General features: G+C 35.4%; 2 protein-coding genes across 12 annotated transcripts; one reads left to right on the forward strand and one right to left on the reverse strand.

Moving 5' to 3' along the window:
- Positions 1 to 737: 737 nt before the first annotated feature.
- Positions 738 to 7,782, forward strand: LOC114296993 (uncharacterized). Of its 8 annotated transcripts, XM_082907798.1 has the most exons (10): positions 3,383 to 3,518; positions 3,839 to 3,994; positions 4,076 to 4,148; positions 4,228 to 4,451; positions 4,544 to 4,600; positions 4,710 to 4,866; positions 5,280 to 5,402; positions 5,484 to 5,654; positions 7,119 to 7,178; positions 7,272 to 7,782. In XM_082907798.1, exons 2-10 carry the CDS (start codon positions 3,951 to 3,953, stop codon positions 7,293 to 7,295), a joined length of 933 nt encoding a protein of 310 aa, XP_082763924.1. In that variant the 5' UTR covers positions 3,383 to 3,518; positions 3,839 to 3,950; the 3' UTR covers positions 7,296 to 7,782. The 8 variants fall into 8 exon arrangements, 5 of the variants coding, with proteins under 5 accessions (XP_082763923.1, XP_082763924.1, XP_082763926.1 ...); XM_082907800.1 differs by lacking the exon at positions 4,544 to 4,600; XM_028241325.2 differs by lacking the exon at positions 3,383 to 3,518 and having other exon boundaries at positions 3,816 to 3,994.
- A 245-nt stretch (positions 7,783 to 8,027) lies between these two features.
- On the reverse strand, positions 8,028 to 16,080 carry LOC114296994 (protein MODIFIED TRANSPORT TO THE VACUOLE 1). Of its 4 annotated transcripts, XR_003641376.2 has the most exons (7): positions 15,553 to 16,080; positions 14,226 to 14,975; positions 13,746 to 13,901; positions 9,790 to 10,761; positions 8,580 to 8,694; positions 8,380 to 8,454; positions 8,028 to 8,192 (listed from the first exon to the last, which is right to left on the reverse strand). XR_003641376.2 is itself a non-coding variant. In XM_028241326.2 (5 exons), exons 1-5 carry the CDS (start codon positions 15,757 to 15,759, stop codon positions 8,653 to 8,655), a joined length of 2,127 nt encoding a protein of 708 aa, XP_028097127.2. In that variant the 5' UTR covers positions 15,760 to 16,080; the 3' UTR covers positions 8,276 to 8,652. The 4 variants fall into 4 exon arrangements, 1 of the variants encoding a protein (XP_028097127.2); XR_003641374.2 differs by having other exon boundaries at positions 8,380 to 8,694; XR_003641375.2 differs by lacking the exon at positions 8,028 to 8,192 and having other exon boundaries at positions 8,276 to 8,454.
- Positions 16,081 to 16,320: the final 240 nt, after the last annotated feature.

Genomic DNA, 16,320 nt, shown 5'->3' on the forward strand with positions numbered 1-16,320 from the left:
CATTATAGTGTTACGTTTGTGATTACATTGATTAGAGTATTATATTTAGGAAAGATACACTGAGGAGTTTTTTTTTTTTGTTATATTGAAATGTTATGTTTGGAAAAAAATACATTAAGAAGTTTTTTTGAATGCTACGTTGTTACATTTAGAAAAAATATATTAAGAAGTTTTTTAGTATGTTACATTGAAGTGTTACGTTATTAGAGTGTTACATTAGAGAGTTATATTTTTGTTCGTAATGTGGGATTTGTTCTAGAATGAGGGAAAATTCAAAACTTCTATAGTGTTGATTGCTCAAATGTGTAATTTTACATTTGGAGAAGTTTACTTTTATTCTTAAAAAATTAAACCCAAACATATAAGTGGCTACCTTTTTATGTAATTTTCATTTTAATGGGATCTTTAAATTCATAAGAAAAAAGAAAAGACTAAATAGTTCGTAATATCATATTTTGAAATTTATTGATATTTCACCCTATTTACAAAGAAATTTTAAAAAAAAAATCAATAAATATAAAAAAATAAAAATATATTGAATTTTTTTTAATTTTTATTTTAAAAAATCAAAAAATTTATACTATTCAAATATATTTAGATTAAGAAAATTTAAAAACTAAAAAAATGATTAAAATACAAAAAAAAAACTAAAATTATGAATTAAAAAAAAAATTAAAGTATTTTTAAAAATTAAAAAAGGAAGTGATAAGTATTAAGGCCACACACAAACATCCCGTAAGGAAGAAATTAAAAATGGATGGGCTGGCGGGAGATGAATCCCAAGGAGTTGGTTATATCCTAACAAACAAATTTTCATTTTTTTTTTTTTTTTGTTAAATTTATTTCATTCGTATAATATTTAGTAATGCTCAGTCCTTCGATGCTCTCTCTCTCTCTCTCTCTCTCTAAAACCTCGATGGGTTCGCTCGAGACGTCCCTATATAGCTTTCCTTGTATGCGATTTTCTTCTCTTTTCTCTCTCCCTCTTCTTTCATGGCCTCCTTTTCCTATCTCCATCTCCCCCAATTCTACCTCTCGTAAGCCCTCTCTCTCTCTCTCTCTCTCTCTCTCTCTCTCTATCTATATATATATAGTTTGATGTATAGATAGTTTGTACTTGTAGTGTACTTGCAATTTTGATTTTGATAATTAGACAAATCTCTGATTTAATTTTGGTTCCTGGTTGATTTTGTACCTAATTGATTACAAAATTATGGTTCTATAGGGTTGATTGGTTGTAAATTGTCCTTAATCTGTTTTGCTTGAATTTGTGTGTTCTTATTGATAATAACGAAAACAATAGTGAAGCCACATTAGCCACAATCACAAATCAAATCAAAGTAACAAGATGTTGATTAATTCTTCATAATCAGTGAAGCATATGTTAAGCTCAGATTCTCTAATTAATCATTAATAACTCCAAACTGATTAGTGTCTGTGTCATGTACCTGTTTCTGTTTCCAAGTTCAAAGCCCATTTCATGGGGCCAGAAAAGAAAAGAAAAATAATAATTACAAAAAAAAACCCCTTAAGTTATGCTTACAGTTCTATATTTGGCAAAGAAAATTGAGGTATAAGATTGTACATCATATGTTCAAAAGAAAATTCCTAAAATTACATTAAAAAAAAATAAAAAATAAAAATTGGAGAGAAGTTCCTTACTACCATTATCACTTTGTGCTGCATGCAGAGGATCTTTTGAATTAGAGGGTAGAGGAAAGCTGAGAGCTGCTGTATTGTATACATCAAGGCTCATTGAGAATGATCAGGAGAATTATGGCATTTCAAGGAGTAGGCTTCCATTTGTATCTCTGCCTACTTGTTATGCGTCTTCATATCAAATTACTCTATCAAGATGTTTTATTTCAAGAGCCTTATCATCAACAGTTTCTTCTGCCAAATCTGATCAAACCGATAGTGGGAACGAGCCTCCTGTTGCTCCAGCTCATTATCCTGCAATGGAATTTAATCGGGTCAATTGTCTTGTATGGGTATTGCATGAATCTGCTAGGAGTTTTTCCCTTGCAATTCAGACACTTGAATTGGCTAGAACTGGCCCAGAGCTTTCAATGGCATGGATTGGGGTCGATGTCCATGCATGGCATAAACAAATTGCATATCAGGTAAACCACATGAAAGCATAGGTAGTTTGACATTTTCCTCACCAGACCATGAAACAAATATCTGTGGTTTCATTTCTTATTTACCAATATCATTTATATTGCATTAGACCTTTTTTTCTTCCAAATTTTAGGTAAGATTTGGAATGATGACATGTTGGATAAGTTAAAATAGAAAATCTTTGTTGAGTCATCGGAATGCGTGAACTGAAAAAGGCATCATTTCCTATTATGGTTGTACAGGTGGCAGTGTATGCTTTGTTAAAAGCGGCAATTGAAGTGGAATTATTTCTTTCTCATAAACGTAGCAACAATCCTTCTGCTGTTCATGTGATGTAAGTACTAGAGAACGTCTCTGGGAAATCCACTGGATGCGATTGAATTTGGGAAGTCTTGTAGATTTGTAGTTTTTCATGAAACTCAATAACTGCTCTGCACAGAAAAGTTTTGTTTCCTATCATAACTTGTTGGCTATGGAATCAATTACAGAATATGATCCATCTTAGTCACCTGAAACCAAAAATGATAGGTTTAACTCTTTCAATTTCTTTACTGGCTATTTTGGTTTGAAGATCTATGCATTTAATCCCAATTTTTGGGAGCTTGATGAAACCCCAAAATTTTGAATCTTGTCACAAGATTCTGCTTCAGTAGTTGCTAGGTCTTATTGTTCTTTTCTCCAGTTATAATGCGAATGGTAAGAATGTTGATTTTGGAGTTAGGACTGATGTTTTTTTTCATTTTATGCTTCAGCTTAACCCCAAAGACAATCTTTCTGGGGGAATGTATTGAAAGTCAGTTGAATGTTAGGCACCCAAAGTTGGTACAGTGGTTTAGAATGGTGGAAGTACCACGTATAGCAGGACTATTCATTCCCTTATTCAAGAAGTGGTCTATGGAATATGCAGGAAGGTTTGCTCATAGAATCCTTTATGTTATCTTGAAATAACTCTTGGCATTTTATTATGACTTTCCAATTTGTTTTATTCCATTAGAATGAGTGCATAATCTTTCTATTCTGAAGCACCTGGCACACATAATTTACATACAAATTTATCCAGTGGTGTTGCAGGAATCATTCTGGCGATAAGTTGCTGTGCTGCTGTGAGGAAGTTGGGTTCAGGGCGTGTATCTTGTACTTTATTCTCATTATCTATTGAGGATGCATTGATAGAGCTCATGAATTTCTCACACGATCTAGTTTCAGTGGATAAGTTACATTCCTTAGCAACTGAGGCAGGATTTGAAGAAGACTTCCTTTTGCATTTTTGTAAAAAGGTTCTGCCCAGTAAGAACATTGAAGCAGTAGAATTTTGGATTGGTTTGGTTCAGAAAAAACTTTCGACAGCATTCCACAGGGAAAGTGTCATTTCAGGCAAGCAAATTTTCAGTGACAAGGTCAGTTCTGTGATTCATTAAATACTCTCCTGTCATCTCTTGCAAAAAATGCTTATTGGAGTAGTAGTAATGTAAGCTTCTTAGCTTTTAATTAATAATTTTTTTTTTTTAAAGTGAATATCAAACTCAGTGCATGTACCACTTGACAATCATTTTACATCCCAATTCTCCATGGCTAGATGTATATATTGAAATAAGAGAAGTCTTTCTCGTATACTTGAACTTTAGAAATCTCCCTCAGTGATCAATCTTATCAAATTTCTTTTGTATTTGAAATTCGTACTCAAATTAATATATTTTGACAATATATACCAATTCAGCATCTTCAAGTAGTTCTTGGTGGTACACTTTTGGCTGGTACAAGAGAATAGTTTGGCCACTCTTGGACTTTTTGCATTTTTGGGAAGAGAGACGAGATTATTCTTGTTAAGAATGGGTATAAAGGATCTAGATGAGCAGGTTAAGGACTTCCTCAGGTAGATTCTTCCATATGTAGGTGTTTCAACTTTGACATTGATATACAGATATTTAAAGAGGTTCTAATGCCATTCCTGCAGTTACTTGGAATGCGGCAGCCTCTTTATTTACCCTGAATTTTCTTCCCCATCTGAGTATCAGCTCTTCATGGAGGTTAGTTTGATTAGACTGTTATAGGATTTACAAATTGGAATTATCCTGATATGTTGACTTTTCTGTTGCAAACTTGCAGGTAGTAACTGATGAAATCGGATGGCTTGACTTTTATTCTTCATTTCCTAGCATATTCAATCAAGAGAGAAGAAGGTCCAAACAACGTGCAATCCAAGCAGAGAAGGAAATTATTCTAAATACTGTTTTTACTGTTTGCTATGATGTTTTCTCTGGGTTTGCTCACTTCACCAGTTCAACTCAACAACCGTTGGATGCAAATCTGCTTGCATTTTTACTCCAGAGGTAGAACATTTTCCAAGCTACATATACATATGGTGTACTATTTTTGCTTATGTTAGTTGGCGTTTAAATAAATGAGCTATATAATTTTCTAGTCAGAGCCTGCTATCTATTTGTCTGGAGGACTACTGGGCTGCTTATGATAGATCAGGGTATGCTGGCTTTACTGGATTATGTTTTTTTCTTATTATTAACTGCAATTGGATAACCAATTACCTTAAGGAGAATGAAACAATGCTGCTTGTTGATTTTCTCAAGCAGTGAGCTGCCAAAATTTGCAGAAAGAGGTGCCTCTGACTCATCACCGTCTTCACAAATGAAAGGCAGAGCAAATTCATCTGTAATATTGGAAGCAAATCCAAAGCCAATCGACTTAATGAAAAGTGGTGATCACCAACATGGATCTCGACTGAGTAACGTATGATCTACTAAGGATTATTGTGATGCCGTCATGTCGGTTAACTATAATATTGTGTCCTACAATAATATTCTGCTAAAAAATTAATGACCTCTATAAGCAATTTTCACAAATACAATGGGCTATTATTACTATTTTTCTTTTCCTTTTTATTTTTGACGAACTCTTTAAAACAACAGGGTACTGTCTTTCTAAATAATTTCTACATAATTTCTCAAATGATTATGATAATATTTTGTGAAATGATAAAACAAAAAAATGGTTTTCTACCAGCCTTCCTAACTGTCACTCTGTTATGTAGTTGTAAGTATATTCGTATGTTGATTTATATGTTGTCTGAAGCCTTGTTTTTCTTTTAATTTATCTTTTCACACAAATTCATAAATGTTAACAGTACTTGCTTATAATGGCAGACTGCCGACCCAGTTGGGTTGGACCCTATAACCGTAGCAGAGATGGTGTATGTTGCTGAATCAGAGCCCCTACACAAGAGTTTGCTTAGGAAATCCACCTACAAGCTGATATCTGCCAGTGCTGTAAGGCTTAAGGTTCCATATAGTATTTGGGTTAAAATATTAAGTGCAGGTGCTGATATTGCAAACTGAACTGTCTTATAGGATATGTGGATGGGTAGTCAGTTACTTTTTATAGACATCTTGGATACCATGGGGCTTCTTATGAAGAAATTGCGTGGCAACAAGGTTACAAAAAGGGAGAGGACGAAGATAGAAAGAACACTTGCTGACATTGCTTCACTCATCCCAATTACAATCTTAATGCTGCTTCCTGTAAGAACCTATCTGACTTTTTATTTTCAAGTGTTCCCATACAAAACTTCAATTGTTTCTTGAAACTTGTCAATTCTTCACCGGTCACTAGTCAATAGCATCTACATTGTAATTTAAGATCATCAGTAGGTTTTGTTGAGAACCCATCTCTCCAATAGCTTAAGCTTTTAGATGAGTCGGTGGTCAATAATTTAACATGGTTTCTGAGTAGACAATAGATTTTGTGCTCTAATATCACCACTTATCCGATAATTAAAATCTTTGCACATATTTGGCCTGCGCATGGAAGTCTTTGGCCACACTTGAGGGGGCGTGTTGAGCGAGATTGATTAGGTCACCTAGAAAGGAAAACTTGTCTAAGAAAAATGGATAGATTGATATGTTGATTCACACCTGATACCTTTCTACTGATAGTGGTGGTATCCAGTTAATAATAAAGTTTCCCTTCCTTCTAACAGCTTAAGCTTTTTGGATGGGTTGATTAACAAATTCAACATAGTATTAGAGCTAGCGATAGATCATGTGTTCGAATCTCACCAAATGTTATTCTACTGATAGTGGTGGTATCCAGTTAATAATAAAGTTTCCCTTCTTTCTAACAGCTTAAGCTTTTTGGATGGGTTGATTAACAAATTCAACATAGTAATAGAGCTAGCGATAGATTATGTGTTCGAATCTCACCAAATGTTGGGGGGGGGGGGGGGGGGGGTTTGGGGGTTTGAGAACCTGTCTCGCTAATAGCTTGAGCTTTTAGATGAGTTGATGGTTAACAATTTAACAGATTTTAACCACCTTTGTAGAAGCTAGAAGGCAATATGAACCAGACAGAGGAGGCTGAGAAAGGCTCATTTACATTTTTGATGAAATCATAAGAAATTTGATTAGTAATGACACATTATTACTGTTTTATGTTCCCCAGTATATACAAAATTTAGGCTTCTCCCTTGATATTGCTTTTGCCAACTGCCTGGGGATCAATTGCGTTGGTCATGTGGTACAGATTACTATGGGCATCCATTGATCATCAACCAAGGTAGCTTTAGGTTATGTACAACCACTGAGCACAGGAAGTTACCAAACCTGCCATCTTTATGGATTTTTTTTTCTATCCTATCTGCATAGTCTGACCTGTATGAATCAAGTTGTAATCACCGCCTTCTAGTTTGTCATATTTATTTCAAATTTGGAGTAAATGATTAATGGCTAATTCAACTAATCAGAACAGTCTATGAAAATGTACCATGCTCAACTTTTTGCCTGGTGTAAGAAATCCAAATTGAATTTCCAGTTGCAATATTTTTGTGAAGAGTGACTGATAGTGGCATGAATTTCTTTTACTCCATTGTCTCTCTAGAAAGATGATTCAATCCTAATAATTTGGTACTGTTAGCAAAACATCCACATTTATCTTTGCTCATAATCAAATGAAGCTGACAATAATACCACTTCATCATTGGCGACCAGGTATCTGCTGTTGGGCATGCAGCCATGTTAGCAGCAATCCAGAAGTACATGCCACGCTTGGTAAAATCTTGTCAACCCCATGCTGATATATCTGCCTTAACCATGATCATATTTCTCTCTGCTTATCTTTCCTTTATTTGTACTTGGAACTAGATCCCAAACTCCATATTCACCTGAACGGCTGGATATTGTGAAACAACTAGAGAGAACTAAGAAGATGAAAATTCAGTTGCAGATCAACACTGACGATGCTTCCTCTAAACTTTTCTGAGTATTTTTTCCAAGATAATCGATATTTCTAGTTGGTATTATTGCAAAGTGACTGCACTTCCTTGCAATGACCCGAAACTCTGCTATGGAAATATAGGTTGATGCACATGTACATATATACATTGAAGTGCAATGTAATCTGTTATTTTAATGTATAGTTTTATTTCCCATTTCTCTTTTTGATGAAGCATGTAGAGGTAAGCTTGGTGGCACATGAGGTTCTTGGATCATCACTACCCAATGTGGCACAACATACACCCTGATTTTTTTTTTTCCTTTTTCTTTTCTTGTGTATATACATGTAACATATTGATGTTTTAATTTGTCATTTTGTTGTCATTTATCACTTTAAAATTTTATTTTTGAACACGTTATACTGATTGGATTGTTATTTGTCACCCCATAATTTTTTTTAAGATTTTTTTTTTGAACACCTGTTGTGTTTGAAAGTCAACTATTCAAGTCTTGTGCTAGGCAAGACAACGCAGACACCCCTTTCCAAAGCTACTTCCTCCATAATGCTAAAGACAACGTAAGGGCTATCATTAATCTTAATATATGTATAAAGTGTGTAAATATATGTTAAAAAAAAAATTAAATTGAATTTTGTAAAAATATTCAAGAATTATATAAAGCGTATTGAAAGTTGAATTTGTTTGGCTTTATTTACTTTTTGTTGACAATGACCCAAAAACAAATACAAAAACTTTGCAGATAGTTGTGATGGCACAAAATCTAGGGCACAAGAACATCTGATTTCCTTGAAAGCACTCACTGAGAAGGAACTGTCCCCCAGCTACACAGCTGAAAATACACATGGACAGCATTAAAAAAGAGTTGCAAATTTAAATTAACCCAAAAAAATAAAAAGAAAGAACAAAACAAAATATTCAACTCTACAAATTCATTACAAGGGGAGAGTAATTCGAAATTCATCAATGCCTGATTACAATATCCAAAAAATAAACTAACAGCAGAACCAGATTCTCACTTTTCTATGCCTCTTGGGTACACAAGGACGTCCATGAAACTTTTTTCACTCTCCACTTCCAGTATGGGAATAGTCCTTCAAATTTATCAACTATAACTCAGTTTTGAAGGGAACCTTCATTCTTTAAGATCTGTGCTGGAACATTATTACAAAAGAATATAAAAACCTTCATCATCGAAAAAGAAAGAAAGAAAGAAAACCTGCTTCAAACATATATAAGCCCCTATTGAAGTCGGAAGGAGGTCCTCTGCAGTCGAGCATTGATACCAAGACTCAGACCACCCTTTTAGGATCACGAGCAGCTGCCAAATGATCCTGCAAGACCAACAGAAATTCCATTGAGTATGACATAAAAAATGATGTGGTTTGGGAATGATGCTAATTAGTCTATGGACAAAACTAAAAGATACCAAATAATATGATCCAAAATTTTAGAAATAACCAAAACTACGTGACATAAAAATCAAATTCTATGCAAAGGAGAGCATTTAAAGAACCATTTCAACATCATGGGTTGGCTTTTTATGTGTCATATGCAAACACTATAAAAAGACCACAAGGTAAACAAACCTCGTCAATCTCACCTTCTTGTACAAGTACAATCAACCACTGAATCCACGAGCATAGCTTATAGTTCCAAAATTAACAAAAATTAAAAATCCATTTTTACCAATACAAAAGCTTATTATGCAATGATATGCATATAAATATACAAGCATACTGCCTAGACTCTCCACATAAACCATTGGACGTTCTATAAAAACAATTCCTCTTTTTCTAGCCACAAGTAAGGCTCCCATGGTGAATCATGACTACCTTGGATGGCAATTGATCTTGACAGATCATGTGCACGGTTCTTTTTTTCCCAGTAGACAAGAAAACAAGGGGACTTTAGCCTGACAACAAAGTTCAGAGACCAACCGAAAAACACCTAACCCAGCTTTCTACTAATAGACACAACACATAACCCTTCAAAGTTCAAACCTCATAAATTAGCCACTAAAGAAATCCCAATATTATGATAAACAAGAAGACGCAGAAAAACCCAACTATAATGGTGACAGCAACAAGGATAGAACTCTCTGAATAAATTTAGAAGTAGGCTGCCAAACAGATATCTAAATATTGACCGCCTGCATACATGTGCCACAATCCAAAATCTATAAAAAATAAATAAATAAATAAAATTCAAAAGCAACATGGTCAATTAGGAGAACTCCAGCTAACTTTCAAAGCAACTATATAAGATGATGAAGGGAGAAAATGCACTCAAGAAGCCTATACTACTAATAATAATGAATGGCCCTATTCTAAGCCCTACTGTTCTAAAGTTACAGCTTGAAAGCCGTAAGATGATGAAGTGATTTTCAATATGGCAATCTTTAGTGAAATGTTGGCTCTCAAACTTACCGAGATAAAATCAAATGCTTTGGTCTCCTCTTTCTTTGAACTGTTCATCACTGGACTGGGAGTTTGAGTCGGAATATTCGGATTGAAAATATCAGGCAGAGCTGCAGAATATACCCCTCCTATAGTTCCAGCAGCATGACTAACATCGGCATTTTGAGATTGCAGGTTCCCCAAATGTTGGAAGTTGGACACTGCTGCTAAGAACTGCTGCTGGGCTAAGAAACTCCCCATGGAGGCATAACTCACTGGCTGGGAAGGAAAAGCGGGGTTGAACATTAAGCCAGATGGCATATTATATGCCATAGGACCCAAAGGAAACATAGAATTCGCATTCACCCCCGTTGCTTGAGAACCAAGTATTCCATTCAAAACATTGTTCGAAGCCTGGTGATTGGGATTCACAGCAGACTCAAAGAACATGTTTTCAGAGAGTGACCCGGGGTAGGTCCCTTTCTGCTGTGTCATTGAGGCATTTTCATTTATTGACAAACCAGCCATTAGATCGTGAACATCTTTTTTATGATTTTCCTCCTGCGGCAGAATTTCAGAATTGGACCCAAAGATATTGAACGGTTCGGTTCCATTTCCATTTGCGGTCTTATGGACCTCATTTAATACTGGTTTATCAACATTCATTCCTGAAAAAATATCAGCCATGTGCTCTTTGTTGTCGTTGGTGTGAAATGAGACATCAGCAAATGGGTCATCATCCTTTTTATGTTCACTGGCACTTACACCAGTGCCCAAACTAGCCCCAAATAAATCATCAAATATAGGGGCAGTTGATGTCTTTGGATTCACAATGTGTTGGTCACTCTGCATTTTAATAAAATCTTCTGTACTATTGTCATCATCAGCACCACCAGTGTCTATTAAGTCAGGCAGCTGAACGGTAGTTGCCTCAGGCTTTATTGGCTTTTCTGGATGATTCATTCCGTTGTCGGTCTGTTCTCCCCCCAGAAGGATTAACACCTACACATCAAAGACCACATATTTATATAGGCTACAAATTACTACACAAATAGAATTAATCCATGGGATCATGCAAGAAAGAAGTCTCTGACAAGGTACAGATTGGCATTGGACATCTCCACAAGAAAATGAATAATTGTATCATATTGCCAAGGTACAATATACTCGAAAAAATCTATCAAGTAAAAAAAAAATGAAAAACCATGCAAAAAATATGATACACATTAATGGCACAGCTAGGCATAGAAAGAACCACATGCTCAGCAAGTCGCAGCTAAAGGGATATTTTTTTTAGAACTAAAGCATAGTATACGTTAAATTCTTTTCAGAGTGGAAAAGTTAGTCAACAAGACTTGAATGGCATTTATTCAAAAATAGAAAAGAAAATTTGGGTGTTCAGTCTATCTTGTTTTGCTTTAAGAAGCCAATAAAAATATTCATGAAACCAACTGCAATAAAAGTTATCGCTAAATATACCGCCGATTTTTCATTATAGCCAGAGAGAGAGAGAGAGAGAGGCAAAAGGTTGTTTATTCACCATAAAAGGTTGACAACTTTTCAATTTTTTATACATAGCAGCAATTTAGAATCATAGCTAAATTCATTTAGTTGACCAAAATTACTAAAATTTCCAACCAAAGAGACAAATTTTCTACAGTAAAATTCACTAGCTGTAGAATTTTTCCGACAGGGAAGGCCAAAATAATTATCAGGCCAGTCACGAATTGCTGGTCTGCCACTTCCTAAAGCCCCAACTCCCTTGATTGACAGTAATGGTGCTATTAAATTGATTTTTAGTCCTAAAATGTGCCCAAAGAATTGAAGGATAAACTTGAGTTTACACACTGTCAGAATATGCAAGGTAGACAAGAAGGTACCATTTGCAAACCATCAAAATTCAGTATCACCTTACATCTGAGTTTCAGTGTTCAAGCCTTTAGTCAAGTTCTTAATTGTCTATCAGTAATAAGTCCATTTAAGGTATAAAGAAAAAATAATAGCCCATCTCCCATGCTGATCCCTCTAAATGCATAGAACCAACCTCTTAAATCTCCCTTGCCCAATGAAGCGCTAATTAATAAAAGCTGTGGGTACTTGAATCCATAATCCATCAGTCTCGAGGTCAACTAATCACCATATCTTAAGACCTATTCACTAAATAAAACTCCTTTGTGCTTAAACTGCATTCAGAATCTATCCACCATTGGTGAAAGCTCCTTTCAAGATAATGTTAAGAAGGCATCGCCAAACCCAAAACAGTGGACCTTCACAATGACTTATTTAACTCATGACTGAAGCTAATTGTTCAAAGTTCTCTATGGCTAGGAGGGCCCGCCTTTCCTAAGATAGATAAACAAAATGTGCAACACAAAACACCTCCAAGGACATTCATCAAATCAATTTCAACAGATTAAAGGGAAGATTCAGTATCATAGATCTTAAAAGTAGGCTCACCATTCTCCAATATAGATTTAAGCTAATGCAGGAGCATGTATTGGCTCCACAGAAAATTGATCATCTAGTATCTTTGAGGTGTTATCTGATGCATACATGGATTCCGAACATGTAATCGTGAAGCGAGCTCCTCTAAAAGTTCAAAAAATTAGGTAGCATTTGGTAGGACTTTCTAAATATGATCTGAGAATAGGAGTTGTATTTTGTATTTGTGAGTTTTGGAATTATGATCTGAGTGTAGAAAATTTGTTTGATGAATAAGTTTTGAAAAGAATTTTGAATTGAGTGGAAAATTTTTGATGTGATATATGATATTTGATACAAAAACTTACAACTCATAACTAAACATACAACTCAAAATTCTATTACAACACATAAATTTTTTTTAAAAATTCGAAAAATATTTTTTGTTGAATATATAAAAAATAACATGTGTCAATTGCAAAAAAAAAAAATTGCACTGTTCCAGTCAACCGGCCGGACGATCAGTGAGACATTTGGTTAGCCCAAATTTTCCCGCCTTTGATCGAGTTTTTAAAAGTAAGCGTGGAATTAATTTTTGAAAGCTGCAAACAAACGTCATATGCAAACTAAAGGGTGGAACTAAAGTTCCAAAACCCTTCCAAACACAGCCTTAGAATTTCCTACAAAGTTTTTGTCTGTAGCAATCCAGGTCCTGAACCCCTAGAGACTGAGGCTGTTAAGCAAGAAGATATTGATTGCTCTCTCTTTTGATGTCCGTTGTTTGCAAGCTGATTAATGCCAATGAAGTCATCATCTGTGAAGCACAGGTATGGGTACAGTATGATACGGGTACATCGATACGGTAAATTTCAAAAAAAGTAGAATACGGCTACGACTTTGACTTGGTACGCTTGTAAAAAAATATTTATTTTTAATTTTTAGTAATGTAAAAATTAATTAAATGATTTAATTTGTTAAGATCCAACCTACAATTAACATTTAATGCCAAGAGTAAAGGTATAAACTAAAATTAAATGTCATTATATTAAATAACTTACAAACCATACCTTAATTTTAAAATTATGCTAAGTATAAAACTAAAAATAAAAAAAAAGTCTAGTGAAATGAATTTTATTTTTGTAGTAGAAAAAAATATTATTTCGACGAAGGTGAGGTACGGTACGGTTCGAGTATATACTAGGTACATTTAGGTATGCCAAAAATTAAGAAGAAAATTTTTTTGTACGTGTTTCGTGTACCGGTACATATGCAAAAGTACCATATGAAGCACCATATGCCGATAAGTACCTGGTACAGGTACATCATGTTTGTCGAAGTACCCATGCTTCATAGGTCATCATTCATTAATCCACCTACAAAGGAGACTAAACAGATATACTCTTTCTATTCATCATAACATGGCTCTGCAAAGTTGTTGTCCAATGTTCAGGGTTGTAATGGGTGGTTCCCTGAGGCCATTTATTCCCCTTCATTTCCTCATTCGAAACACGAATGGAACACATCGAAGAGAGAATATCAACCACATCAATAAGAAAGAATCTCACCTTGTTTGACTTTTCCCTCAAAGAAGCTTGGGGAGACTCAGAACATCTTGTGATAGCATCTTTATTATCACTAAAATAAGATGACACAATAAAGAACTGCTCAACATCTTTTTTCCTCAAAATTGCCTCAAGAACACAGGTAGCCTTCACACGGACCTGAAAAGTTATAATATACACCCCAAAAAAAAAAAAAAAAAGAAAAGATGAAGAAGTTCAGTGAGGCTATTGATAAGCATATCAGTAGCAGAATTAGAAATAGCCTTGCCTAAAGATAATTTCACTTCAAGTCATTTGTGTGTGTATGAGCACATGTGTCGGGCGCAAGAAAGAGCAAGTATGCAGTCGTAAATTTTTGAGTCATGTAATCTATATATTCTTAAAAATGAGCATGCTTTCGATGAATGAAACTCCATATCTATGCATATGTTGTCATATTTTAATATATCATGAAACCAGTACATCAACCTAAAGAAAACATGCCTGCCACAAAGGAGAGAGGAGTTTTGATTCAAGGGCATGACTTAAAGCCAATGCATCCAACTTTGAGGCCTCCACAAGGAAAACCTGCAGTGCATCTCTTGTAGGTTGTAGACGGACACCACCAGATGTTACAATAGTCTCCAATAACCTCTCTTCGCGAGTCTTATTCTCAGCATAACTTGAACTGGCATCCCCATTAGTTGTTTCTGTCTGGTTAATCCTCAAATCCTGGCCCCAAGGTCCAGAATTGACATTCTTTGAGAACCGTGAAGAGCTCTGTGCTTCACTGTGATGTTCAGCTCGATCATATCTATCTGGGTAGTCCATTTCTGTATTCAATGACCTCCGAAGATTAGGACTCTTGTAACTTCCAGTGTCATTCTTCTTCATTGATGGGGCATGTGTTAAACTACTCAATCCCTGCTTTATTGTAGCACTTCCGATACCAACTACCTCACTTAGAAAAGATTTCTTATCTTCTGATGGCATTTCGTAGTTCGTATTCCCAAAACCATGTATTCGTTTATTAAGATCCTCTGCAGATGCCGGCTTATTGTCATCCGCAGAAAAAATTGCAGATATAGTTTCATGGGCTGTGTCCCGCACAGCCTTATTTAGAGAATCCCCCTTCAGAGGATGCAACTGGCCCTTGTAGTGAAATAACTGGCGCACAGCTGCCGAATTTCTTTGCATTTCCCTCCTGAACTCCACCCCAGATTTTACCACTGCATACTTGATCAGCCTCAGAGCCTACAAGAATCCCAAAAGAAATAGCACCAAAAAGTATAAAAATTTATATTGCCAAGTCAAAACTATCTCATTATTTTCCCTAGTAATCCGAATTTTTTTTTTCATCTGTCCAGTACAACAAATCTCTATTATCAAGTAATAGCTCCAACTAAATTAACATGCATAATATTAAATTGAACATTGTTATATGGGTTTTCACGTAAAACCTTTCCAAGAGGCTGTACTGTGGAGCTTCGCAAATCTGAACATCTTTCTCAGAAATCCAAGTTACATAGAACATTTCCGGTGGATCAACCAGCCAGAACTTGTTATATGAAAAATCAAACTACGCCAAAAGGTTACAAGAAGCAAAACATAGATGCCCATTTTCCAGCATGCAATCAACAACCCAAACCCAGTTTTGAGCAGATACAGAAAATTACATAAACTCAATCAAAAGAAAAGAAATGATAAGAACACAAGAAATAACAACCCAACCCCAATTTTCTAACATGCAATTAGGAACACAGATTGCAAACAATTCCAGCTAATTGATCTGCTAATTAAGAAGTTATTAACAATCCAAGAAACACAATACCTTTTGTTTAACAATTGGGCTCTTATGATCAAGTCGTTTGAATATAAATTCAGAGACTTCTTTAACAATACTGACATGCGCAGATCGAAGAAGCTCGCAAATTTCCTCCAATTTGTAAACAGGCGTAACTTTATCTTCATCCGATGTCGCTCCATCGATCATCTTCGATCGCCAGTACGATTCAACAGCTCTCCTACTCGAATCCATATCTCTCTCTCTCTCTCTCTCTAACCTCCAATCTACTCACTCTGTTTCACAGGTCCACCAAAACTCGAATCAATTCAAAACCAAACCAAATGCAATGTTTTCAATATTGGATTGATCTTTAGAGGATTACTAACTGAAATTTGAAGATTCGAAGATTGAATTGTATCGTTTTATGGACGAAATTGAAGAATTTCAGTGGGTGATGATTAGGGTTCTTAATTGGGGAAGAAAGAGAACGAAGGTTCTTCTTCTTCTTGTTATTGTTCTGGAGTAGGGACGGTTTTGGGTACACAGCCAAACACCATATATGTGGTTTACGTTAAGAGTGACGTGGAACCCACCGCGCATAATAGCACACATGAGGCTTCCACTGAAGCCGCCACCTACGCCGACGATTAACGGCTCTGACATTGGGCCTATTGCTTTGTCGGTACATGTAAAAGTGTTCCATGCTCTTGGGCCAAAGTCTGTTAGGACTTTTGTACTTGGCCCAAATTCATACAATCTTTCATTTATTTCCAAAGATTTTAGTTTGGTGTTGTTTCATTTTCAAATTCTCAA

The sequence above is a fragment of the Camellia sinensis genome, chromosome 15 (genome assembly GCF_055761805.1).
Source record: "Camellia sinensis isolate YWXY chromosome 15, ASM5576180v1, whole genome shotgun sequence".
Taxonomy (NCBI): Eukaryota; Viridiplantae; Streptophyta; class Magnoliopsida; order Ericales; family Theaceae; genus Camellia; species Camellia sinensis.

Coding starts and splice junctions, on each gene's coding strand:
- LOC114296993 (XM_082907797.1), top strand. CDS start 994: ATGGCCTCCTTTTCCTATCTCCATCTCCCCCAATTCTACCTCTC. Junction 2,124..2,363: donor ATAAACAAATTGCATATCAG/GTAAACCACATG, acceptor ATGGTTGTACAG/GTGGCAGTGTATGCTTTGTT. Junction 3,519..4,075: donor AGCAAATTTTCAGTGACAAG/GTCAGTTCTGTG, acceptor CCATTCCTGCAG/TTACTTGGAATGCGGCAGCC.
- LOC114296994 (XM_028241326.2), bottom strand. CDS start 15,759: ATGGATTCGAGTAGGAGAGCTGTTGAATCGTACTGGCGATCGAAGATG. Junction 14,976..15,552: donor GCCCAATTGTTAAACAAAAG/GTATTGTGTTTC, acceptor GGATTCTTGTAG/GCTCTGAGGCTGATCAAGTA. Junction 10,762..13,745: donor TGAGGGAAAAGTCAAACAAG/GTGAGATTCTTT, acceptor TTTGATGTGTAG/GTGTTAATCCTTCTGGGGGG.